Here is a 25,997-nt window from a genome sequence, read left to right on the forward strand (position 1 = left end):
TCCAAAATCAAGGTCAATTTTCACAAACCCCTACAGTATGTTCAGTTGGTCTTTGTGCCAACCTGGGTCCTGGTCCATCTTCGGTGGGGTTTGGAGTGCTCTTTGACTGCAGATGAACTATAACTCCCAGTACCTACAACTAATAAATGTCAAGGCTTCCATCATGTGGAGTCAATCCTCCAAAGTCTTCTGGTATGTTTAGCTGCTGTTCAGTTCTGCTCTGTTCATTATGCAAACAAGAGTTAAGAGAGTAGGAAAGGGTTAAGGGAGAGGCAGTGGGTGGGGTCATGGAAAATCCACACCAACAAGAGAGTAAGGAACACTGGGATGCCTGCCTGTGGTGGAGGAAACATGTCCAATCTAGGATGAAATGGTCCCTGAATGAAAGCATTCCTTGGGTGGTGGGCCGTAGTGTTTGGGGAAGACATTGGTAGGGTTTGGGCTACATGTTCATGGCGCTCACTATGACCTGCAGTGTCAGTGGCGGGAGGGCTTCGGTGGCTCCTAGGCACTGAGTTGTAGCTGTTTGTAGAGGTGGGAACCTATCTGTGTAAGTGGACACCTCTGCCACATACACACATACAAATTTTCACTTGTATTATGTGTATAGAAAGATAGAAAATAGAAGATAGATATAGAAGATAGAAGATGTGTATAGACAGATAGATATATACATGAAGATTCAAACCGCTGACCTTTCGGTCCGCAAGTTCAGCAGCTCAGCGCTTTAACACGCAGCGCCCATCGGATCTCTGTTTACTTTGTAGCTGTTGTTAAAAAGTAATAATGATAATATTTCAAAACTAACACAGAAGAAAAGCAATGTTAGGATTATACATTTTTGACACAATTACACTGACAACAGTGTGCCAGCAAGATCCTGGCTATAATGTATAAGCCTATGAAACAGTTATTGTAAGCAATTAGTACAACCCAGCTGTTTCCATTTATTTGATTCAAGATGAGTCTCAGAACTCTGAAATTTTCCAAACCTAATATTTGCAGTCTCGAAGCTATTAGAAATAACGAATGCAACGGGTTGCTGTGAGTTTTCCCGGCTGTATGGCCATGTTCCAGAAGCATTATCTCCTGACATTTCGCCCACATCTATGGCAGGCATCCTCAGAGGTTGTGATGTGTTGTATTCTTTAAAACACTGGATGCAGAGCTGTGTAAAGTTATGGGTTGTTGGGTTATGTTGGAGGGAGGCATAACAGTGTCTAGAATCAATTAGGAATTCTGGGACGTGTGGAACAAAAATGAACTTTCTAGGATTTATAGAAAATAGAGGGGACTGTTTAGGTATGCAAGGCCTGTGCAGGTCAGCCATTGTTTTCCCCATAACTCATCTCTTTGTCAAACAACGATCAGAATTCGGGGAAGAATCCGAGTTAATTAACAGCCCCCTCCTTTCATGCACTAATTAAAATCTTTCCACCAGCCTGCTTATCTTTTCAAGGCTCAAGATCCTCGACATTTTGAACACTTCTCGTGGGCGTTTAGTATTCCCATCCACAGAAGCAATTAGTAGCAAAACATCTGGACCCTCTTCAGATGAAGGAAGCATCATTAACATGTTCATTAGGCGTCCAGACAATGGAGAGGTGCTATTTGTTTCTCTGGAGCAGTTCCAAAGATTCAGTGAGCACAGATGAATTTGGAAGATGGGGTTTTAGCCCAAGATCCAACTGTGAAGACTGGAATGGCAATCTGGGGTTGTGTGTGCAAAGCTAGTCATGCCTGAAGGCATCTATATGGTGGGTTCACATCACCGAGCAAGCCCAAGTCCACACTTTAATTCCGTTGCTTCCTCTTGGTTCCAATTTACTGTGTGAGCATCAACAAGGGTGAAGATGTGTTTGCAGGTACGTGCCTTCAAGTCTACTATCAACATATGGAGACTGCATTATTTTCACAGGAGTTTTAAAGACAATAATACTCAGAAGCGGGTTAGCCAGTTCCTTCCTCTGAAATATAGGTCCCTTCCACACAGCTGTACGAAATCCCCATTGAACTGGATTATATGGCAGTGTGGACTCAGATAACCCAGTTCAAACGGATATTGTGGATTATCTGCCTTGATATTCTGGGCTATATGGCTGTGTGACAGGCCCTATATCCCAGAATCTGATCCCAGGTTTTCTGTTTATCCCAGATTATCTGGCAGTGCTGACTCATATAATCCAGTGTAAAGCAGCAAATCTGGGATCAGATCCTAGGATATAGGGCCTGTCAGGAAGGACCTTAAGGTCCCTTCCACACAGCTGTATAAAATCCACCTTGAATTGGATTATATGGCAGTGTGGACTCAGATAATCCAGTTCAAAGAAGATATTGTGGATTATCAGCCTCGACATTCTGGGTTATATGGCTGTGTGAAAGGGCTCCAAATCTGCATTCTGAAACAGGATTATATGGCAGAGTAGATCCAACCTCCATGAAATAAGAAACAAATCATATCTATATATCTAATCTAATCTATCTAAATCTAATCTAATCTAAATCTAAATCCATAATAAAAGCAAAAAAAAAAACCCCATATGTGTGTATGTGGCACAGATATCTGCTCACACAGACACCCTCCAGCCTCCACAAACAGGTTATAGTTCCCAGAGTTAAGAATCCAGCAAGTCACTCTTTTCCACTGACATTGCGGTGACAGCGAGCGCCATGAACATGCAGCCCAGACCCTGCCAATGTCCTTCCCAAACACTACAACCCACCACCCAAGGAATGCTTTCATTTGGGGATCATTTCATCCTAGATTTTGCTTTTTCTTCCACTACAGGCAGGCATCCCAGGGTTCTCCATTGCTGTGGAATTTGCATGGCCCCGCCCACTTCCCCTTTCCTTTCCAATCTCTCTGCATAACAAACACAGCAGAACTGAGCTGCAACTAAACTTACTGGAGGAGTTTAGGGATTGACTCCACATGGTGGAAGTTGTAGTTCACCCTGAATCAAGTCAGAGCACTGTCACTCCAACTGGGGAATATAGAGGAGTTGTAGTTCACCTACACCCAGAACGCTATGAACCCAAACAATGATGGCTCTCGGCCAAACTTGCCATGCAGACCCGATATGCCCAGATTTGACTACTGGTAGGTTTGGAGGGGAACTGGACTGGAAGTTGAGGAGTAGTAGGTAATGGGATTTATAGTTCACCTGCAATGAATGAGCATCACACTTGCTACACAGAGCCCCCATAACCAATACAACATATTGGACAAGTTTGGGAAAAAGGGAGTTATAGTTCACCTGCACCCAGATAAACACTGACCCCCACCAACAATGCACTAGGACCACACGTCACACAGAGAAGCCTCATGACCTATTGAACATACTGCAGGTATTTGTGGGAAGGGGCCTTGATTTTGGGAGTTGTACTTCACCTCCACCCAAAGACACTGAACCCAGCCAATGACGAATCTAGACCGAACTTGGCACACAGACTGAATATTGCCTGCTGTGGATACTGATAGATATTTCGGGGCAATTGCCCCGGAAATCTGGAAGTTGCAGTAGTTCACCCCCATCCAGACAGTACTGCAGCACACCTGGTACACACGCCCCAAATGGCCAACTTATAATACTGGCAGGGTTTGGGGAGGATTCAGCCACGATACTGGGAATTGTAGTTCACCCACTCCAAACAGAACACATAACATTAAAAGACAAATAATCTCATTCTCAAATGACCTGGGCATCGTCGGGTCCCCAAGCTAGTTTAAAATATAAATCAAAGGTTTTCATGAGACGTGCTACGTCCCCATACATTCTGCGATTACAATTTAAGTATGTGTCGGTCCTCTTATAAACGCTTGGTTTGACCTCCACCGAATTACTGTGCCCCTTCATCACAAAATGATGCACGTCTAAAAAACAGCACCATGGACCTTTAGGTGTCGAAGGCTTTGATGGCCGGAACCACTGGGTTGCTGTGAGTTTTCTGGGCTGTATGGCCATGTCCCAGAAGCATTCTCTCCTGACGTTTCACCCACATCTATGGTAGGCATCTGCAGAGGTTGTGAGGTTTTTTGGAAACTAGGACAGTGAGGTTTCTATATATCTGTGGAAGGTCCAGGGTGGGAGAAGAAACTCTTGATTGTTGGAGGCAAGTGTGAATGTTGCAATTAATCACCTTGATTAGCACTGAAAAGCCTTGCAGCTTCAAAGCCTGGCTGCTTCCTGCCTGGGGGAATCATTTGTTTGGGGATTTTAGCTGGCTTTGATTGTTGCATGTCTGGAACACCCCTTTTTTCTGAGTGTTGTTTTTTATTTACTGTCCTGATTTTACAGTTCTTTAATATTGGTAGCCAGATTTTGTTCATTCTTATGGTTTCTTCCTTTCTATTGAAATCCACATGCCTATGGATTTCAGTGGCTTCTCTGTGTAGTCTGACATGGTGGTTGTTAGAGCGGTCCAGCATTTCTGTTTTCTGAAATAATATGCTGTGTCCAGGTTAGTTCACCAAGTGCTCTGCTATGGCTGACTTCTCTGGTTGAGCTAGTCTGCAGTGCCTTTCATGTTCATTGATTCGTGATTGGGCAATACTGCATTTGGTGGTCCCTATGTATACTTGGAGCCCCCAGTGGCGCAGTAGATTAAACCGCTGAACTGCTGAACTTGCTGACCGAAAGGTGGGCAGTTCGAATCTGAGGAGCGGAGTAAGCTTCCACTGTTAACCCCAGCTTCTGCCAACCTAGCACTTCAAAAACATGCAAAATGTGAGTAGATCAATAGGTAGGTAAGGTAACAGCGCTTCATGCAGGCATGCTGACCACATGACCTAGGAGGTGTCTACAGACAGCACTGTCTCTTTGGCTTAGAAATGGAGATGAGCACCAACCCCCAGAGCCAGACACGACTGGACTTAATGTGAGGGGAAACCTTTACCTTTATCTATGTAGACTCGTCCACAGCGGCATGGTATATGGTAGAGTCCTTCAGAGGTGTGAGGATCCTTGTCCTTGGCTGAACATAGTATTTGTTGGATTTTCTTAGTGGGTCTGTAGATAGTTTGTAGGTTGTGTTTCTTCATCAGCTTGCCTATGCGATCAGTGATTCCCTTGATATATGGTAAGAACACTTTTCCTCTGTGGATCTTTGTCTTTACTCTTGGCCTTGCAGCTCTTCTGATGTCTGTGATGGAATCTCTTTTTTTCAGATCTTTGAATCCAGTACTCTGGTGAGCACCTGATCCTTTTTTCCCAAAGAGAGCTACCGGCCTTGTAAAAAACTACAACTTGTCTAACTACAGCTCCCATGATTCAAGCCTGGAGCCATGGCAGTGAAAGTGGGGTCAAAGTGCATTCATTCCACAGTGAAGATGCGCCTTTTGAATGACCCGATGGCGCACAACAACAAAGACATTAAGGATTATTGTTATTATTTTATGGGGGAAAGAAGGGCGCTGCCTTTCCCTGCGTGGAAAGCATTCTTTCCTAGGCGAGAGCCTGCCTGCCTGCCTGCCTGCCTCTCTCCATTGGAGCCCATGCTGTCGGAGGGGGAGCTTCGCAGCCCACCCAATGCCTTCCCTTTCGGGGCGGAGCAGCTCCAGCCCGGACGGCGCCGCCAGAGAGAGCCGCGATGCAAAAGGCAGAGGCCCGGCCACGTCAGCACGACCACCCCGGGGGCCCCGATCCCAGGCCCGGCGGCGGGGCAGCCATGGACATCCCCGCGGGGCACAGGCTGGTATGGCATCGCGCGTGGGGTGAGTGGGTGGGATGCCAGGCGGGCGGATCACACACACACACGCACAAGCCATCTCGCCATGGGATTCTCAAAAAGTTCCTAGGGTGCATCTACACTGCAGAGTTAACACAGTTTGACACCGCTTGAACTGGCTTGGGTCAAGACTGTGGAATCCTGGGGTTTTGTACTTTGGCGCGGTTTGGCAGAGCAGGCGGAAGGCTTTGCAAAAAGGACAATTATCAGGATTCCATAGCATTGAGCCATTAGAATTTTGCAGTGTATGTAGAGCAAACTTGGGCCTTCCAGGTGTTTTGGACTTCAACTCCCACAATTCCTAACAGCCAGTAGATGCTCCCCCAAACAGGATCTAGCCGAGATGCTCTTAGAACGGATGCACCACTTTGTCAGCCATGGCTCAACTAACTACAGTAACTTTATTGTAATTGTACATCAAACAATTATTTATTTACTTAATGTATTTATATACCACTCTTCTCACCCCAGGGGGGGGGGGACTCAAAGCAACTTACAACATAATAATGGCAAAAATGCAATGCCTAACATACATACAAAACCAAATCATAAAGTAATAATAATAATAAATAAAACTTTATTTATACCCCGCCACCATCTCTCTGCGGGGACTCAGGGCAGCTTACATGGGGCAGAGGCCTAAACAACATAGAACAAACCATAGGCAACATAATACAAATCACACTATAAAAAGATAAAACAGTAATACAATATATCAATTAAAACAAAAAAACAAAAACAAAACAAAAACATAAAAAATCTAACAAGAAACAAGAAATCAATAAAACGATTTAACGTAAGATAAAACAACATTTAAACATGAGGACATAGAATTAAAACCACTTATATAAACATTAAAACCACATGATCCAAAATCGAAATTAAATGTCATACCCAATACACATTGTATACGTATTATGTATCGGAGCCATGGGTTCAAATGACAGGAAAGGAGATTCCACCTGAACATTAAGAAGAATTTTCTGACTGTGAGAGCTGTTCACCAGTGGAACTCTCTGCCTCAGAATGTAGTGGAGACTCCTTCCTTAAAAGCTTTTAAACAGACTCTGGATGGCCATCTGTCAGGGGTGCTTTTTTGTGCTTTTCCTGCATGCAAGGGGGTTGGACTAGATGGCCTATATGGTCTCTTCCACCTCTATGATTCTGTGTAGAATTACAAAAACAAAACATCTACCCTTTTACATTCTAATTGCTATGGCACAATTCCAAAGGCCATATCAGTGTGAAACCATCAAGTTCAATATATAGTCACAGCTCTGGGATAAAAGCTACATATCATTCAGCCTATTTGTCCTTGTTTTGATCATCCTATACCATCTGCTAGAAGATGGTAATAATTTAAAAAAAAATGAATATCCAGGGTGAGTTGAATCCTTAAGAATATTCTGATGAATCCTTAAGAATATTCTAAGCTTTCTTACGGCAGCGGAAATTATAGCATTCTTCCAAAGAGGGGAGAGGATAGCCAATAATTCTCTGGGCAGTAGTAGTCACCCTCTGGAGTGCCTTCCTATCTGCTCCGGTGCAATTAGCTGTAACTCCAATGCTATGAGAGTTGTAGTTTTTATAAGGTTTTCTCTTTCAGACAGTGTTGGACCCTCACCTACCATAGCTGGCTTCCCTGATTCCATAGCAGGGAGAAATGGCAGTGAAATAGGCATTAAACTGCATTACTTCTACAATGCAGATTAGACCTTCACAACCTGTGGCCCTTCCAGTGTTTGGGCCTCCAACTCTGAGGTGTTCCAATGGCCAGGAATTCTGGGAGCTGAAGTCCAAAATACCTGGAGGGCTGCTGGTTGGGCAGTCTTAATGTGGGTGCACCCAAAGTGGTCTCAGCAAGGCCTAATTCTCATGCAGGTGTTAAATCTGTGTTTTGTTTGAAGGGTCAGTGTTCATAAAGCCATTTACACTCTTTACTGTTTTTATTGCAATCCAGTTGGCTTAGCCTTATGGTGACTCTATCAATTATTCTCTTCATGCTTTGCAAATTCAGGTGGCTTCTGTCCATTCAATCATAAGAGTTGGAAAAGACTCTCAGGGCCATCTAGTCTGTCATGCAAGGACACACAATCAAAGCGCTCCCAACCAGCCAATGCTTAAACGCTCCCAGGCAGCATATCCCACTACTGAACAGCTCTTAACACCAGGAGTTTTCCCCCTAATGTTTAGATAGGATATTTTTTTCTTCAGGTAAAATCCATTGCTTCCTGTCCTGGTCTCTAGAGGAGCAGAAAACAACCTTGCCCTGCCCTCGATGTGACATGCCATCAAATATTTAAACATGCCTATCGATCCATCTGTGTCAGGCAGAAGGATGTGGGGAATAAAATGCAGTTTTCTTCAGTTCTAAAAGTTCTAGCATTGCAGTAATTTAAAACTTCAGTGGAACATTTTGAAATACGTAGTAGAAATCCAGAGAAAAGGAGTGGGCAAAGTTACCAAGGCAATACAAACACAATAAATGTAAGAGTCCTAGAGATGAACAATTTTAAGTGTCTTATTCTCTGCAGTGCTAGGAATTTGAGGTCCTTTCACCTGCCATAGCAACACCCCTGCATGTACTCTTCCTTTTTTCCTGCTGCTTTCCACTTTACCGAGCATTACATTACATTATATTTGATTTGATTTCTGAAATGTACGCTCCTCATGTATTGTTGTTAAGAGAATTTTGGAATTTTGTTCTAAAGTTGTCTTGTGCATTGGTAAAATTTTTAGACCTACTGGCATCTCCCTTTTCTTGGTGACATTTAGCTGTATAAGTAAAGACACAACCTGGACATTGCAGTGGGAATGAGAGGTTGTAATGCAGGTGTGGAAGGTACATTCTGATCTCATTTTTCAATCTTTAAAGGAATCCCACAAAATCCTCAGTTGTTCTGCCACCTCCTCCCCATTAAAAAGTTCAAGGCTGGTTGTCAGGTCCTGAACTATACAAACCACCTAACAACGCAGTGAGTTTTCTTATTTTGGAAAGGCATGACCTTTTGGAAAACTAGGAATCTTCATAGCCTTTTGGAAGTGTGACCCTTTTGAAGATTAATTGGCATTCATACTATTTGGAATCATCATAACCTTTTGTAAAGTATGATCTTCCTAAGAAGAGTTAAATACTGGTTTGAGTGAATATTCTCCTTAGTGTTAAATAACCACTAGTATTCATGAAAGGCAAATTAGGCTTCTCAGTTGTTAGACTGATATACGTGGTTATTATCTCTCTGAACTGTTAGGAACAAAGATATGCCAATGCACAAAATATATAGCAGATCTTCAAAAGTGTTATTTCATTTTGCCCCAAAAATCTACTCTCCCATAGAATATATTGGTATTAAATCATGCTCTCAAGAGACCAAAAATAAGCAGTTTTTGTTACAAGTAACATAGTTTACTTACAAACTTCATGTATTCAGCATACAGGTACATTTCTTATTGGTTGATAGTTTAAACAATAAGTTCTGTAAAGCATTCTGTTTTAGTCTCTTCTTTGTTGCATACAGAGTAACACTCTCTTCAGTCTAATACATTACTGAACATTGACTCAATAAAGACTGACTATACACTGCAGTATACTGACATTGACTACTGCATACTGACACTGCTGACTTCATAAACTACTGACTGACTTCCATAAACTATACTGCTTCTTATGTAAATTGGCTTCCAAAATGGAGTCTCAGTCTGAATAGTCCCAGATCTGGTCACATGGTCTGCTGTCCCTCCCACAACCTCAAACAACATAGAGTTAAGGGAAAACTGCATATAAATATATACATACAATATAGTAAGCAATCATAATTATATACCAATACATAACAAATAACTAGTATAGGAGACTTGTAGAAGGTTGCTACTTCTAACAATCAAGCCTCCCCCGCAAACCATTTGAAAACCAGCCAAAAATTGTAAGTGACACAATGTTACTTTTTGTGTATGTGTGTGCCTTCTAGTCACCTGTTGACTTATAGTTATTTGATTAATTTCATCGGCAAGGAATTCTAAGAACTGATTTTGTCAGTTTCTTCCAGTAAAATACAGCCTACGTTACTGGTGCTCATAATATAAATTTGATATTTCATAGGCTTCATTTTTCTTGTAGGTAGAGACTGTTGTTTGTACCTTCTTATTTTGTGCCACAAGTAAAACTAAATTATGTTGTTCCTAGGAACCATCCCTTTACACTGTCAAGGCAATTTTTATCATGGACAGCTTTGGGCAGCAGCTTTTGGCCAAGGTAAGCCACTTCCAGACATTTTGTTTAAAATACAGTCCAGTTCTGATCTAAGGCCAAGACAGTGTTATGTAACACATTTTATAAGTGGGTGATCACCTCTTTTTCTCCTTCCCTTTCTCTTTGGAAGATCCTCATCACCATGAGAATCAGGAACATATCAGAGACGGGATGTTTGATTCATTTTATACTATCTGCCTAGTATGTTGTTGTGACATACCTCAAGATGATTCCAATGTAAGGCAAACCAATTCGTGTTTTCTTGGGAAGATTTATCTGGAGATTTGTCATTGCCTTCCTCAACAATGGAGATAATGTGACTTACATAAAGGGTCCTTCCACACAGCCATATTACCCAGAATATCAAGGCAGAAAATCCCACAATATCTGCTTTGAACTGGGTTATTGGAGTCTACACTGCCATATATTCCAGTTCAAAGCAGAAAATGTGGGATTTTATTCAGCTGTGTGGAAGGGGCCAAAGATACACAGTAGATTTCTATGGCTGAGCAGAGAATTGAACCCCGATATTGCTCAAACCACTACACCATGTTGGATCTCTGATCCAATATTTACAAATGATAAATATCATTTGAAAATCAGCAGTCTACTTGGCTTCCCAAACAATATCATTACAGTAGTGTCTCACTTATCCAAGCCTCGCTTATCCAAGCTTCTGGATTATCCAAGCCATTTTTGTAGTCAATGTTTTCAATATATCATGATATTTTGGTTCTAAATTAATAAATACAGTAATTACAACATAACATTACTGTGTATTGAACTACTTTTTCTGTCAAATTTGTTGTATAACATGATGTTTTGGTGCTTAATTTGTAAAATCATAACTTAATTTGATATTTAATAGTTTAATTTGATGTTTGATGTTCCTTAATCCCTCCTTATTATCCAAGATATTCGCTTATCCAAGCTTCTGCTGGCCCGTTTAGCTTGGATAAGTGAGACTCTACTGTACTTACTTAGGCGATCCCTCGTAGTTCGAGGATGATGGTCCTCCATTTCTTGGAAGACGCCTGTGAATGATTTTTTTTTTTAATGTGTGGAGGTCGGTGCACAGCCAGTCAACACACAGTCTTCACAGATTGAGGTTCCAACAATGGTGTGATTAACACAACGAGAGTGGCTTCTCAGTCTGTTGCAGCCTTCTTCCGCCTTCACAGCCGTTGTAACATGTACCATGTTATCCTCCGCCTGCTCCGCCGTTGAGGTCTTCGGTCTTCGGATTGTTCTTGGTCTGGATCCTCCCCTGTGGCCACTCCTGGGAGTGTGTGATTCCCATGGTTGTGCCCTCAGGTTCACTGGAACATGCAAGCCCCCTCACCACGTCAAGGTGACAATCCATCGAGGGGGAAAACAATATCATATCCATATTCGAACCAGGGTAACACCCGATTAATTTTTATAATATAAGAGCATCAGTAAATACCCTAAGACCATTCTCTGGGTCTATTGAATGTAATGTTTTTAAATATTAATATGTATTAATTTTAATCCAATGTTTTGTATGTGTTTAAGGCATTGAATAATTGCCATATGTAAGTCTCCTTGAGTCCCCTTCAGGGTAGAGAAAGTCAGGGTATAAATAGGGTAAATTAATAAATAAATATTGGGGTGGAACTGGTTATTACATCCCACAAGCACTACCATGTTGGACTATTTAGCTGGACATCAAATGTGAAAACTGTACGTCCCACAAGATGTTGTTGGGCTGCAGCTCAAAGCATTCCTCACTCTTGGCTATGCTGATGAAAACTGCTGGGAATTGCAGTCCAATTTATTTATTTATAACATTTTTACCTCACTTTTCTCACCCGAGGGGACTCAACATTTGGAGGGCCACATATTTCAGTTTTGTTATGCACCAGATGGTTTATAGGAGTCTGTATAGAAGGCAAGATTGATTAGATAATCAGAAAGAAATTCTTGGCTACAATGGGTGTAATGACTCCCATCAGTATGGTTCTTCAGGTCAGCACAGTATATTGTTCTACTGCAAGCTGAGTTACACATATACAAAGATAACCAATCTGACTTTGATATGTTTTGTCAGGCCCTTCCAGACAGGACCTATATTCCAGGATCTGATCCCAGGTTTTCTGCTTTCAACTGGATTATATGAGTCTGCACTGCCAAATAATCTGGGATAAGCAGAAAACCTTGGATCAGATTCTGGGATATAGGGCCTGTCTGCAAGGGCTCTTCAACTCTGCTAATGGGACAGGATTCTTTGCTTCACTTGATGACTGCCTGCAGGCGTATGAAACAGCAATGTTCTTCCCACACTTGCCTTTGACTTTTCCTACTCCTGATAATTTTCTGCTTGAGGCCATTGCTGCATATGCCTAAAGAGAGGCCCAGTTTAGCTGCTACTCCATGTTGCCTCTAAGCTGCGGATTTGTTTCTTCAAAGGCCCCTTCTACACGGCCATGTAAAATCCAGATTATCTGCTTTGAACGAGATAGATAGATAGATAGATAGATTTATATAATCCGGTTCAAAACAGATAATGTGGATTATCTGCTTTGATAATCTGTATTATATGGCAGTGTAGAAGGCACCTAAGATAAACATCCTATAGCTTCCTTTTCCATTTTCGAATTGAATTTTATTTATGTTTACCTGGAGTGAAATCCCACTCTTCTCAATGGGGCTTGCTCTCTAAGGCTGCGATCCTAAACATATTTCCCATAGAGTGAGCCTCACTGAGCACAGTGGGATTTATTTCCATTTAGAGAGGCACAGGGTGTTTTATTACTGTGTTTAGGTACGAATCTGAACCCAGGCAGCTATGTTATAGCAAGTGAGATAATATAGCCTTCTATAATTGTTCAGTGTTTATGGGACTTCCAAAAACCGACTAATGCATTGTGGCCTCCTATGTTGTCTCATCCATCTCTCAAATCTCTTGCTTTAATTATTCACAGTATTATGATGATACATTTCCATCCACGAAAGAACAGAAGAGCTTTGAGAGAAATGTCTTCAACAAAACCCACAAGACTGATAGTGAGTACTTGGCTCCCTCACACAGGGTCTGGCAACCCATCATCCTGCCTTCTGAGCAGCACCCACTTGGCCTCCCATTTCCAGCCTTTCTTCCCAAACAAGACGCCAAGGGTGGGAAATTTTGGCCCGCTGGATATTATGTGCCCTATAGGTCAAGTTATTTCAATGTTCAGGCATTATGGGAGCCACAGTGCAAAAACCTCATTCTAGTTCTGCAACATGGGTAAAGTTGTATATCTTGAAATTTAAAAAACAAACAAACCCTAATCAGAAGTCTATTTAGCAGCAAAAGAAATAACGCATGGAGTTGCAAGACCTTTTCCCCGTCCCTTTAATAACTACCTTGCTTTCTCTCTTTTAAAATTTCTCCTCAGGTGAGATTGCTTTCTTGGAAGGACTGACCATTGTCTATAAGAGCAGCATTGATCTTTTCTTTTATGTGGTGGGGAGTCCACATGAAAATGAGGTAAATGCTTCCTCTGAGAACTGATTTAAGGCAGTGTTGTAATATGCAAAAAAGTGACCAATATATTGTCTAAATTTCCCATCTATTCTGCCTTGATTCATTATTAAATAGAAATAAATATAGGTTTTTTTGGGAGGGGGGCTCATCAGTAGTGTCACAGGTTTGGAGGCACAAACTACAAGGAGGAAACTTCTAATTCAACAGTAGCTGATCTTTGTTGGACAGAACCTGAATGCCTTATACAGAGAAACTGCACGCTATATTAAGCATTGGGTGGAAACAGTGTTGATTCTCTATTTATAGATTTTCCTGAAAAAAAATAATACTACAGCAAAGAAATGTAGAAGGAATCTGGGTCCTGTTTATTCTCTATGTTAACTAGCATGTGGCTAAGGAAAGGTGCAAAAGCTTGGTTGCAGTTAAACATAAAAAACCCTAATATTATGGCATCAATACTGATTGATAACTGGCAAATAGAGGGAGAAAACATGGAAGCAGTGACAGACTTTGTATTTCTAGGCGTGAAGATTACTGGAGACATGGACTGCAACCAAGAAATTAGAAGATGTTTACTTCTTGGGAGGAGAGCAATGACCAATCTCGATAAAATAGTGAAGAGTTGAGACATCACACTGACAACGAAGTCCACATAGTTAAAGCAATGGTAGTCTCCATAGTAACCTATGGATGCAAGAGCTGGACCATAAGGAAGGCTGAGCAAGGAAGATAGATGCTTTTGAATTGTGGTGTTGGAGGAAAATTCTGAGAGTGCCTTGGACCGCAAGAAGATCCAGCCAATCCATACTCCAGGAAATAATGCCTGGCTGAAAACTAGAGGGAAGGATATTAGAGGGCAAAGATGAAGTACTTTGGCCACGAGAAGACAGGAAAGCTTGGAGAAGACAATGATGCTGGGGAAGATGGAAGGAAAAAGGAAGAGGGGCCGACCAAGGGCAAGATGGATGGATGGTATCCTTGAAGTGACTGGCTTGATCTTGAAGGAGCTGGAGGTGGCAATGGCTGGCCGACAAGAAGCTCTGGTGTGGGCTGGTCCATGAGGTCACTAAGAGTTGGAAGCGACTGAACAAATAAACAACAAGGAAAACATATGGAACTAGGGAGAAATTAATCAAGGCAATGTTGATGTGAAAACAATTACAGATAGAAAGAAGAAGCCTCTTGTTAAAGTTGCAGGTGACTTTTGCTAAAGGGACTCTGAAATGTAGAAGCATATTATGCATATAGATATTAATTGCCAGATAATTTAACAGTATATTATGGAATCACTATTTTGATTCAGCATTCAGATGATTTGGGAGAAAGAACAATGCCAGAGAATAAGTATGCGACCCATGCGTGGAAGTCACCTAGCGTATGGTTAGAGAAAAGTATGATTTTAGCACAATAGAGCACTTGATTTAATTTTTGTTAATTTGAGCCTTCTTTCTTGCCTTGCTTGTTTTCTAGCTGATGCTAACATCGGTTCTCAGTTGTCTTTTTGAATCCCTCAACCACATGCTGCGGTGAGTATCATAGCTAATCTTGGTGAAGATCAAAGATCACCTTGCTAGGAGCCACAATGGGTTAAACCTTTGTGCTGGCTGGACTGCTGACCTGAAGGTTGCCAGTTTGAATCCACGAGATGGAGTGAGCTCCCATCTGTCAGCTCTAGCTTGCAGGGACATAAGAGAAGCCTCCCAGCAGGATGGTAACATCCTGGCATCCCCTTGGCAACATCTCTGTAGACAGCCAATTATCTCACACCAGAAGCAACTTGTGGTATGTTCTCAAGTCGCTTCTGACACGATAAAAATAACCTTGCTAGGATCGAAAACTTTAGGATTGAAATATATAACAACATCAAAACAAGCTGGTCTGTCTAACTGCAGTAACCCATTAGTAGAACCATGTCATTTCTAGACCGTGGTTGACTGCAGTTAGAGATCTGTTACATTGCAGAAAAGAATCTCTGTATTTCAGATGGCTCAAAGAGTAAAGGTAAAGGTTTCCCCTGACATTAATTCCAGTCATGTCTGACTCTGGGGGTTGTGCTCATCTCCATTTCTAAGCCAAAGAGCCGGCGTTGTCCATAGACTCCTCCAAGGTCATGTGGCCGGCATGACTGCATGGAGCGCCGTTACCTTCCTGCTGGAGCGGTACCTATTGATCTACTCACATTTGCTAGGTTGGCAGAAGCTGGGGCTAACAGCGGGTGCTCATTCCACTCCCCGGATTTGAACCTGCAACCTTTTGGTCCGCAAGTTCAGCAGCTCAGTGCTTTAGCACACTGTGCCACCCGGGGCCCTGGCTCAAATAAGCAAGCCAAATTATGCCGAGTATGACAAATCCTCCCGGCCCCCACCGGCAGTACTGGAAACACCTGTGCTTTAAAGCAGCTCTCAATTTTAATTCATTTCTGGCAAACCCGCACAAAGAACCTCTCAGTGGTCTGTTCCCATCGCAACAGGCTCTCTAAACATATAGCTAAAAGTCTCTTATAGGCTATACACCATTTTACTTCTTAAAGCATTTCTCTTAATATTTTCAAGCAACACCTCCAGAGTTCCCCACTCAATAGGGCCATGTTAACTGTGGGATTCTGGGAGCTGCAGTCCACCCCAAAAGCAGTGTTTCTAAGTTCTGAGCGTAGAACATATTAAATCTGAAAGCAAATGCTGTTTGTCATTATATTTGTAACTTCTCCATCTAGGGTTTCTTTTTTCCCTCCTTCAAATGTGCTACTTACTCCTCTTGGTCCAGATCTACAATATAAAATTTATATTAGTTTTCTATATCATTATAGTTTTTCCCAGAGGAACCTAGGAGTCATAGTTAGGTGAGATGCTGACTATTTTTCCCTAGTAGTCCCTAGCTCAGCCTTCATAAAACTATACCTTTAAGGCTTAATGGGACTCTGATTTAAATCTATCATATAGATTGGTTTGGACAACTTTTAGTCCGCCAAAAGTTGTTTGTCCATCAGCCCTAACCATCATAGCCAGTGGTAAAGGATGATGGGAGTTTAACAACATCTAAAGGGCCACACATTTTCCATGCCTGGTAACACGATAGTGGTATTGATAGCTATCACATTTTTTCTTGTATTTAGAAAGAATGTGGAGAAGCGAGCCCTGATGGAGAATTTGGATGGAGTATTCCTTGTGGTGGATGAGATCGTTGATGGCGGGTGAGATTCATGTGAAAGGAGAGAAAAGATAAAATATCCCATTTATTGGGAAAGAAAATGATGAAGTCAGACGAATTGCTCAGGATAGATAATTCAAATTTGGTATACATACCAGTATTGTCCCAGAAGCCTTTTATACTGTTGAATGAATTTGGTAAATCCGAACAGATTGCCTCATCATGTAACTTTTAAAGCCAGATTTATAAAATTGTGCCATAGCTCATCAAGCCAATTAAGGCAAACACAATATAGATATTGTCCAGTGACTTCTCCTTTTAATTGTGAATTCAGTTCACCATTACAGTAGAGTCTCACTTATCCAACATTTGCTTATCCAACGTTCTGGATTATCCAAAGCATTTTTGTAGTCAACGTTTTCAATATATCGTGATATTTTGGTGCGAAATTCGTAAATACAGTAATTACTAAGTAGCATTACTGCGTACTGAACTACGTTTTCTGTCAAATTTGTTGTATAACATGATGTTTTGGTGCTTAATTTGTAAAATCGTAACCTAATTTGATATTGAATAGGCTTTTCCTTAATTTGTCCTTGTTATCCAATATATTCGCTTATCCAATGTTCTGCCGGCCCGTTTATGTTGGATAAGTGAGACTCTACTGTATTTTAATCCAAATGTGTTTTTCCTAGATATATTCACAGCATGCTTACTCAGAAGTAAGACCCACTGAATTCAGTGCTCTTCAGTGCAAACTTTCCTTCTGTCTCCACAGAGCTTAGAAATATATATATTATATATAGAGATAGAGAGAGAGATAGATCGACAGACAGACAGATAAAATTACAATTCCAAGAATACACTAATTACACTGGCTTGGTCCTATTGGAATAGTGGTCCAAAAGATAACTTTCTGTATCTTCTCTGGGATGATTTTTCCAGAGCTGTTTTCAACCTTTGGAGACCCTTTCTTGGCACGATTTGTTCAGAAGAGGCTTGCTATTGTCTTCTTATAAGGCTGAGATTGAGTGACTTGACCAAGGTCACCCAGTGGGTTTTGATGGCCAAACAGGGATTCAAACCCTGGTCACCAATGTAGTAGTCCAATGCTCAAATATTTCCACTTTACTGGCTTGTTTTTTATTGCTCTTTGTCCATAGCTTATGTTGAAATCCACTCAATTCTGTTGGGTAATTTCAAAAAGGAAAAAGCATTTATATGTAAATTGGCAACAACAGCAGAAGCAGCAGTTTAGCAGAAGTTTCTTGAGCATAGCAGTAGAGTGAATGAGCCTTAGCAACACAGGAGCAGAGTCAAACGTTAAAAGTTATAAACGTCTTTATTCAAGAATAAATAATAAAGAACTACTATATACAAAACGTAGAGCTTATCCCTCTCTTTCTCTCTGAAGCAGACATCTTGTCTCCCTCCATGCTCACAGGAGAAGAATACAATGGAGGACTCAGGGGCTAGCTACATGAGAAAAAAGGTTGTCCCTGAGAAATATCAGTCAGGAGAGAAAAAGAGAAGAGAGGCAGACAAAGAGGGCAATGGAGAAGGGCTTTTTGTGCCAACTAGCTTAGCTACCTATCCCCTTGTTGAGGACTATAAAATTGTGCAGAATGTGGTTGAGTTCCAATAAATATCATCTTAACTAACAACATCTCAGACAGAATGTAGGCCTGTGACTCGTGACATCATCATAGTATTTTCTTCCATAAGATTTTTAACATTTTTGCCTAATAAAGACGTTTGCACAGTGTGCAATATTTTATGTTTTTATGTTGGTCCCCCAAAAGATATCTACTTATGGATTTTGTATTTTGATGCATGACCAACACAGCTACCTCTCAATATTTTTTCAATATCGGGGAGATAGTTTTTTGATGACTATCTCATAGAGTCTCCACCAATTCAACATAGTTTGTGGCAGCCACAAAAACAAAGTTTGTGGAGTATATCAACTACTTTCAAAGTAAGCACCACACTATTAAACAAGTAACAACACCTTCAAACCAAGAACAGAAAAAAAATCAAATTTTGTTACTGAGGAGAAAAATTCTCAGGGTGTGGTTGCATTTCAGGCATTGACAAACTACGTATGTGCTTACCTCTTGTTTTTGAATAACTTTGCTAACTATGGTCACGCTTTTACTGTCGCATGAAGTAAAATGAGAAAAGATTTTTTTAATGCAAGTAAAATAAATACCACAAGACTACATGAGAGGTTTTTACTGCCATTGATCCCTTTTGAAGGCATAGTCACTGGACAATAGGAGCTGGTACCATTTTTACAGTACTGACCTAACTAGTTGACACTTCTTTTTTTAAGGCACACATAAACTTCTGATCATTAGGGGAAATCCAGTTTCTCTGCCACATAATCATTTTCATAAGGGAAGACATCTGGATACTTTGAAACAGCTGAATAAACAATTTCATAGTTCTTGAGCAAAAAAAAAAAAGTAAATCTGTCCATTAGCAAAAATATAGATTCTCTTCTTAATATGCTTAAATTATTTTTCTTTTCGCGTTCTAGTGTGATTTTAGAAAGTGATCCTCAGCAAGTCATCCAGAAGTTAAATTTCAGAGTGAGTTATTCTCTCCTATTCTTGGTTTTATTTCTAATTAGCCTGCACATTTTACATTTAATCTATCCCCTCAATCTTCCTCCTGAATTTCTTTCCGCCCCAGACAGTCCCCGAGCCTGCGCCTTATGGCTTTGTTCTCCTTGATTACATCGTGGGCAATACAGAGCACAGTGAAATTTTGCCTGAGATGTTCCAAAAATAGATAAATGTTCTCACAAACAGGAAGCAGGAGTAAGAGATCACTTCCTTCTACGCATGTGGTTCTTGTGTGGCATGGCTGCTGGCTGGGCCAAAATTGTCCTGCTTATTTGTATCCTCTGTTCTGGAATTATCCCCAGTTTCTCCATGACTTTCATGCGACATCTAGGAAAAGTTACTTTTGAGATTGCAACCTCCAGAATTCCTATGACCATGCTGGCTGGAGAATTCTGGGAGCTGTATTCACAAATTAACACCAACAAAGTATAAAACAATAACATTGGGAATGTTAAAAATGGAAGGTTGTTCCTATCCTTAAGTGGAATTGGGCAGTTAATCTGTTTTAGCAAAAATTGTGTATGCTTTGCAAAAAAAAAATCCCTGCTATTATTAAGAATTTAAAATATGTTTATTTGGGTAACCATCTGCGGTCCACTTATGTTATTTAAAAAATGAAATTGGGCAGAAACCTGGACCCTAAATCTTCTGCCTGAGCCTCCAAAAGCTGTGGGATCCAGCAATACACAGTATAATCCCTGTACTGGTGGGACTGGTATCCGCAGTTTTATTTATCTATGTCTGACAAAATACATAATCTCTAGTAATTTTTAGGTCTTCTTCACAATTCTACAGTATTCTTGATTCAGAAGTCCTTCATTTCAACATAATTCACTGTTATCATTCACAGTTTTGCATATCTGGAAACATATCACTGTGAATATGGGCGTCATATTGGACTTCTAATCCATTCTCATTCAATCATGCAGTAGTTAAACTATATATTTCAGTTATCAGTTTAAGCACCTAAAAATATACTGTACTTGATAAGTACATTGAAGATAAGTTTATCAGTGGTTACTAGTAATAACTATATGCAGACACTAAAATAAGAAGCAGTAAGCTCCTGAATTTCTGCTTGATGGTGTACAAGATCATGTGTGGGTTACTGTCCTCATGTCCTTTCTGTTTGCCAAAAACTTCCTGGAAAACACTAGAGAGAACTGGATGTTGGAATGGACAGATTTCCAGTTTGATACAGTGAAACCTTACATTTGAAAGTCCACAAATTTAATTGTTTCTGTGGTCATGGAGTTATGGCAGTAAGTTCAGCCTCAGTGAAAGACCTGGCAGGTTACTTGCACAGCATGCACCATATGGTCAGTAAGGTTCTGGGAATTGTAGTCCAATCAAGTGGCATTTCTTAACTCTGGCTGGGACACATCTCCCACTGGCTGTTGGAAGAACTTTGCATGAAGAACACCCCAGGTTTGGTGTCATGAGGAACCTTTTTTAACGTGTCAGAAGCGACTTGAGAACATACTGCAAGTTGCTTCTGGTGTGAGATAATTGGCTGTCTGCAGAGACGTTGCCCAAGGGATGCCCGGATGTGTTATCATCCTGCTATGAGGCTTCTCTCATATCCTGCCAAGCTACTGCTGAAAGACAGGAGCTCACCCCATCTCACAGATTCGAACTGGCAACCTTCAGGTCAGCAACCCAACCTTCAGGTCAGCAGTCTGGCTGGCACAAGGGTTTAACCCATTGTGCCACCGTGGCTCCCTATGAAGAACTGATAAAGGCTATTTTCTGAAATCTTGGGGAATAGATTAGATTATAGGCACCAAAATGAAGCACTGGTCTGACTCAATATAAGGCCACTGTTGCCAACCAACTCTCCCTTCCAATAATTGAGCTTTCTTCAGTTAAATAAACACCAAAGTTCAAGGGAAAATGCAGCATTGTCAGAGGCCAATCTATTTGGGAGATCACACTGAATCAAAGAAAAGGGAGTTGAATATTACCCCATTTTACAAAGTCCTTCAGAAAGGGGTTGTTTTTGTTGCTCACTCTGCACCTTGAGAATGGGATACACCAGTCATTTGAAATTTAAAAAATAAAAATGTGTGTGTGGGGGGGGGGGGGAGAGCCACCCAATGCATAGCATATATAATCCACATTTGGCATTACAAAATATACAGAAGCATGTTTGTACGTTGAATGGTATGGCATGGCATGAATATGTTTCATCTGCAGTGCAGTTTTAAACCTGGAAGAACCAGTTTCAACATTACACACTGGATGCAAACTTTAGTCATCCTTGGCACACAGCCACTGAAGTGAATCTTCAACTTTCTCAGGGAAGAAATTCCTGCTGGGATACTCATGCCTTCTGAAGAACAATGGATTGAACTCACTTAGGTCATATTTAGAGTTGATTCATTGAAATTAGTGGGACTTGTCATGATGAATGAATGCCCTACTGAGTTCAGCTGGTGTGTTGCAAGCAGGAATCCACCCTGTGTTTATATTTCATCTGGAAATACAAAGAATCTCTACTAACTATAATGCCTTTGAAATATTCTGACTTTTTCTATCTTCATTTTAGGTGGATGACCCATCTTTATCAGAGCACAGTGTCACTCAGGTAAGTTTACTGAAATCCACTGCAGTTGTCTAGTGCAGATAGTTTGCTTTCTCTCAGTCCGTGGATAGTCTAGAATATTTAAACAAGTGAGGCTTGCAGCAAAATGTTGCAGTAATGAGTGACCTGGTTCATGTTTCAGCTAGCAAATCAAGTATTTTTCAATACAGGCAGTCCCTGAGTTACAAATATCTGACTTACAGATGACTTATAGTTACAAATGGTTTTTTTCATGTCAGAAATGACTTGAGAAACTGCAGGTTGCTTCTGGTGTGCGAGAATTGGCCGTCTGCAAGGACATTGTCCAGGGGATGCCCGGATATTTTACCATCTTGTGGGAGGCTTCTCTCATGTTCCCGCATGAGAAGCTGGAGCTGACAGACGGGAGCTCACCCTGCTTCCTAGATTTGAACTGCCAACCTTTTGGTCAGCAGTCCTGCCAGCACAAGGGTTTAACCTATTGTGCCACCAAGGGGTCCAAAAACGTGCATGAGACAACAGGAAGTGAGAGAAATTTATCCCTTGGAAGGGAAATTCACATCTGAAAGAGTTATGGGGAAAAGGTATCTCGTAGCCACTGTCAGTCTTCAGTGGGATTTTTAAGGTCTCCCCATTAGGGATTTTTCTGTGACAATGCACTTTTGCAAATCTTGGGATTCCCAAACTCAACTGATATTTCCTCTTCTGTATGAATGGTGCCATTTTGGATACATAAGCACCCACGTTCAGAAAAAGGGTTTAATCAGCTTCAGAAACCCCTGTGATATATTCGCCTTAGGATCACAATAAGTCAGAACAAAATTGAAGGCAGAGAGCAACAACAAATGACATTGTGGCAACTGGTGCCGTCTGTGAAAACAGGATAGTTTTAAAAGAGCTATCCAAGATACTGAATCTCTCATCCAACAAAGGTTCCGCACCTTGGACAGCTTCTTTGAAATATGGATTAAAATCCAGGGCAGTTACTCCTTCACTGATATGGGAACTCTCAGCCACCACAACTATTACTCTCAGAAGAATGCTGGAAGCAATCTTGGGCCTCTTCCACACAGCTGAATAAAGTCCCACATTTTCTGCTTTGAACTGGAATATATGGTAGTGTGGACTCAGATAACCCAGTTCAAAGCAGATATTGTGGGATTTTCTGCCCTGATATTCTGGGTTATACGGTTGTGTTGAAGGGCCCTTGGGCACTGTTAGTACTATGCAACTTCTCCCCACTTTGAACAGACATACGTACTCCATTCACCAAGTATACATTTGCCTTGTATACAGGCATTTGAAACCTTGCAGGGAATAAGTGTGGAGACATGGCGGCAAGCTCTCTACACTAATATTTCAGCAAAGCAGCTTTTTTTTTAAACTTAGCATAAGGACTCTCATACATGTATTTGCAATAGACATCAATGTCATCAGCATGCAGCAGTGAGGTAAGTGAGTTCATGCATGCATCCAGACAACAGAAACTGAATACGAAAGCAAATGACTGCAGTAGATTCTCTGGAGAGAAACCTGAGATAAGTGCCTGTAATTAGATACTGTGCAGACCAACAAGAATTTAGGCAGTAGCACATTTCCCCTGTCTTTATCCTCCACTTTTAAAGTTTTCTCCTTATAAACGATAGTCAGTCTTCCACATTCACAGAGGTTAAGGATGCAGGATACCCACAAAAGTAGAACCACCATGAATAAAAAGTCTGAGAGGACTCCTCACTAGGAATCTCTAGGTAACACTGAAGGACCTAGAGAATCCTAAAGACCATATTAATCAAATCCACAAAAGTTAAACCTGCAAATCTGGAGGGCCAACTTCCAGCCATTTCCAGGAGTTGTGGCCACTTTTAGATTCTGTGTCCCTGGGCAGAAAATCGATTCCTAGACCCTTCCCAATCTAAAGAAAATACTTGCTTAAGAGCTATATATAATTCTGTTAATAAACCTGCTTGGTTACCAACAGCTGTACAAAGCCTGAATTGCATCACCTCAGCTTAACAGAAAACATACAGGACGACTCAGAGGACTAAGATTGGCATCTTCTTATACATAGGTCTCCACAGATGCCTACAATTGGCAAATATTCTTATTTTGCATTCAGTGGTTTTCTTCATTCTCCGTTTTAGTCATCTATAGACAAACCTGCCACCTAGTGTTCATTTTGATTCAAAAGCAAGTTCATCAGTCTGACTTGGGGTATTATCTACACTGTAGAATTAATTCAGTTTAATATCACTTTAATGCTATGGCTCAATGTTGTGAAATAATGGGATTTATCATTTAGTGAAGAACCAACAGTTTTGGCAATAAAGGCTAAAGACCTTGGAAAATGACAATTCCCATGGTTCGCATTGAGAGATAACAGTTATAGTGATATGCAGGCTGTATTAATTCTACACTACTTAAATTACCTTGGATGACATAACCAAATTCATTCCTCTCCTTCAAGTATTTAGTTTGAGTCAAGATTCACTAAGACCTCTTCTATACTGCCATACAATCCAGATTATCAAAGCAGATAATTCACATTATCTTCTTGGAACTTGATTATATGAGTCTACACTGCCATATAATCCAGTTCAAAGCAGAAAATCTGGATTTTATATGGCAGTGTAGAAGGGGCCTACGTCTAAATCCTTTAGTTCTTGCTCTCTCTATAGTTGGAGACTATGAGCACATTGGTTTGGAATCAGTCATAGATTTGAGTACACGTATTAAAATAAATTGGACAGGTAAATATAACAAACATTGATCTGAATGTGTTGACTCCAAACATTATTAAGTCTGGAATTAAATAATTTCAAGTATTTTTATACCATGTTTATGCCAACAGGCATTCAGGGAAGTGTACAAAACAAAATTTAGAAAACAATTCAGCACAACATCTAAAAACAATTTCACAAAGCTATTTGAGAAACGGTGGGGTGAATGCAGAGTCTTGAAAGGTTTTTATTTTGACTACAACCCCCAAGGATTCTAAGAGTTGAAATTCACAAAGTAACTTTTCTTGGCTCTAGGATGTGCCTTGTCCTTGAACAAAACACTAGAGATGGAAAGAATGGAAACTTGTTCTTATTGCCGTCTCCTTTTCTTTCTGTTCACAGGTCCTTCAGTCTGCCAAAGAGCAAATTAAGTGGTCCTTATTAAAATAAAATACTCCAAACAAAAGGCACAGCACTGGAGAATTTTGATTTGCAGTTTCTAACATGGTTCTTGAAACATTGTTTTTTCCTGATTGCCCTCAAAGGATGAGACCCTTCCAATGAAGCCTGATTATTCTGATTTAAGAGGAAACCAACCTGCTGAAGCTTATCTGAGTAACTTTTCAAAGTAAGCAGCAAAGTCTGGTATTAATTAATACATAGACAGCTGCCCTTGACTGTCGTTTTCAAGAGGTTCCTTCCAGACAGATATAACCTGCCATTGCCAGTTAAAAGACACCAGGGAGCTATTTCACCTTGCTCTTTTTAATGGATGTTTGGTATTTTATTCTGGTAAGAAGGCATAAGAAACACAGAAGAATTACAATTTTCATCTACATCCACCCATATTATCCACAATGTTTTTTCCCCAAGTGCTTCTATAGCAGGCATGGGCAAACTTCAGCCATCCAGGTGTTTTGAACTTCAACTCCCAGAATTCCTAACAGGTAGACAGTTAGGAATGTGGGAATTGAAGTCCAAAACACCCGGAGGACCGAAGTTTGCCCATGCCTGCTCTATAGTATCCTTTCTCCAGCTCCACAAAGATGGCAGAAAATAAAAGATATATTTGCACAAATATACTGGTGATCTGTGTTGTTGAAGGCTTTCACTGGGTTGTTGTGCATTTTCTGGGCAGAGGAATTACAGACACAAGTCAATCAGGGCAGCTAACACCTCCGAACAAAGGATTCCCCCAGACAGGAATGAAGCTTGCAAGGCCATTAATGCTAATCAAGGTGATTAATTACAACGTCACACCGGCCTCCAACAGACAAGAGTCCTTTCTCCCACCCTGGACCTTCCACAGATATATAAACCTCTCTTGCTTAGTTTTCCAATATGCCTCACAACCTCTGAGGATGCCTGCCATAGATGTGGGCGAAACGTCAGGAGACAATGCTTCTGGAACATGGCTATACAGCCCAGAAAATGCACAACAACCCATCTCCGTGGTCCTTTCAAGGACTAGCAG

The 25,997-nt window shown here is 40.9% G+C and overlaps 1 protein-coding gene across 5 annotated transcripts; it reads left to right on the forward strand.

Annotated features, from left to right (window-relative positions):
- Positions 1 to 5,208: 5,208 nt before the first annotated feature.
- On the forward strand, positions 5,209 to 25,601 carry copz2 (COPI coat complex subunit zeta 2). 5 transcript variants are annotated; one of them, XR_001730460.2, is made up of 10 exons: positions 5,248 to 5,713; positions 9,911 to 9,979; positions 12,922 to 13,003; positions 13,378 to 13,469; positions 14,937 to 14,992; positions 16,579 to 16,656; positions 19,156 to 19,207; positions 19,311 to 19,438; positions 21,792 to 21,830; positions 24,926 to 25,601. XR_001730460.2 is itself a non-coding variant. In XM_016994613.2 (9 exons), the coding sequence occupies exons 1-9, from the start codon at positions 5,330 to 5,332 to the stop codon at positions 24,971 to 24,973; spliced, it is 900 nt and encodes a 299-aa protein (XP_016850102.1). In that variant the 5' UTR covers positions 5,311 to 5,329; the 3' UTR covers positions 24,974 to 25,601. The 5 variants fall into 5 exon arrangements, 3 of the variants coding, with proteins under 3 accessions (XP_016850103.2, XP_062813090.1, XP_016850102.1); XR_009999609.1 differs by having other exon boundaries at positions 5,321 to 5,694; XM_016994613.2 differs by lacking the exon at positions 19,311 to 19,438 and having other exon boundaries at positions 5,311 to 5,713.
- The last annotated feature ends 396 nt before the right edge of the window (positions 25,602 to 25,997 follow it).

The sequence above is a fragment of the Anolis carolinensis genome, chromosome 6 (genome assembly GCF_035594765.1).
Source record: "Anolis carolinensis isolate JA03-04 chromosome 6, rAnoCar3.1.pri, whole genome shotgun sequence".
In the NCBI taxonomy this organism is placed as follows: Eukaryota; Metazoa; Chordata; class Lepidosauria; order Squamata; family Dactyloidae; genus Anolis; species Anolis carolinensis.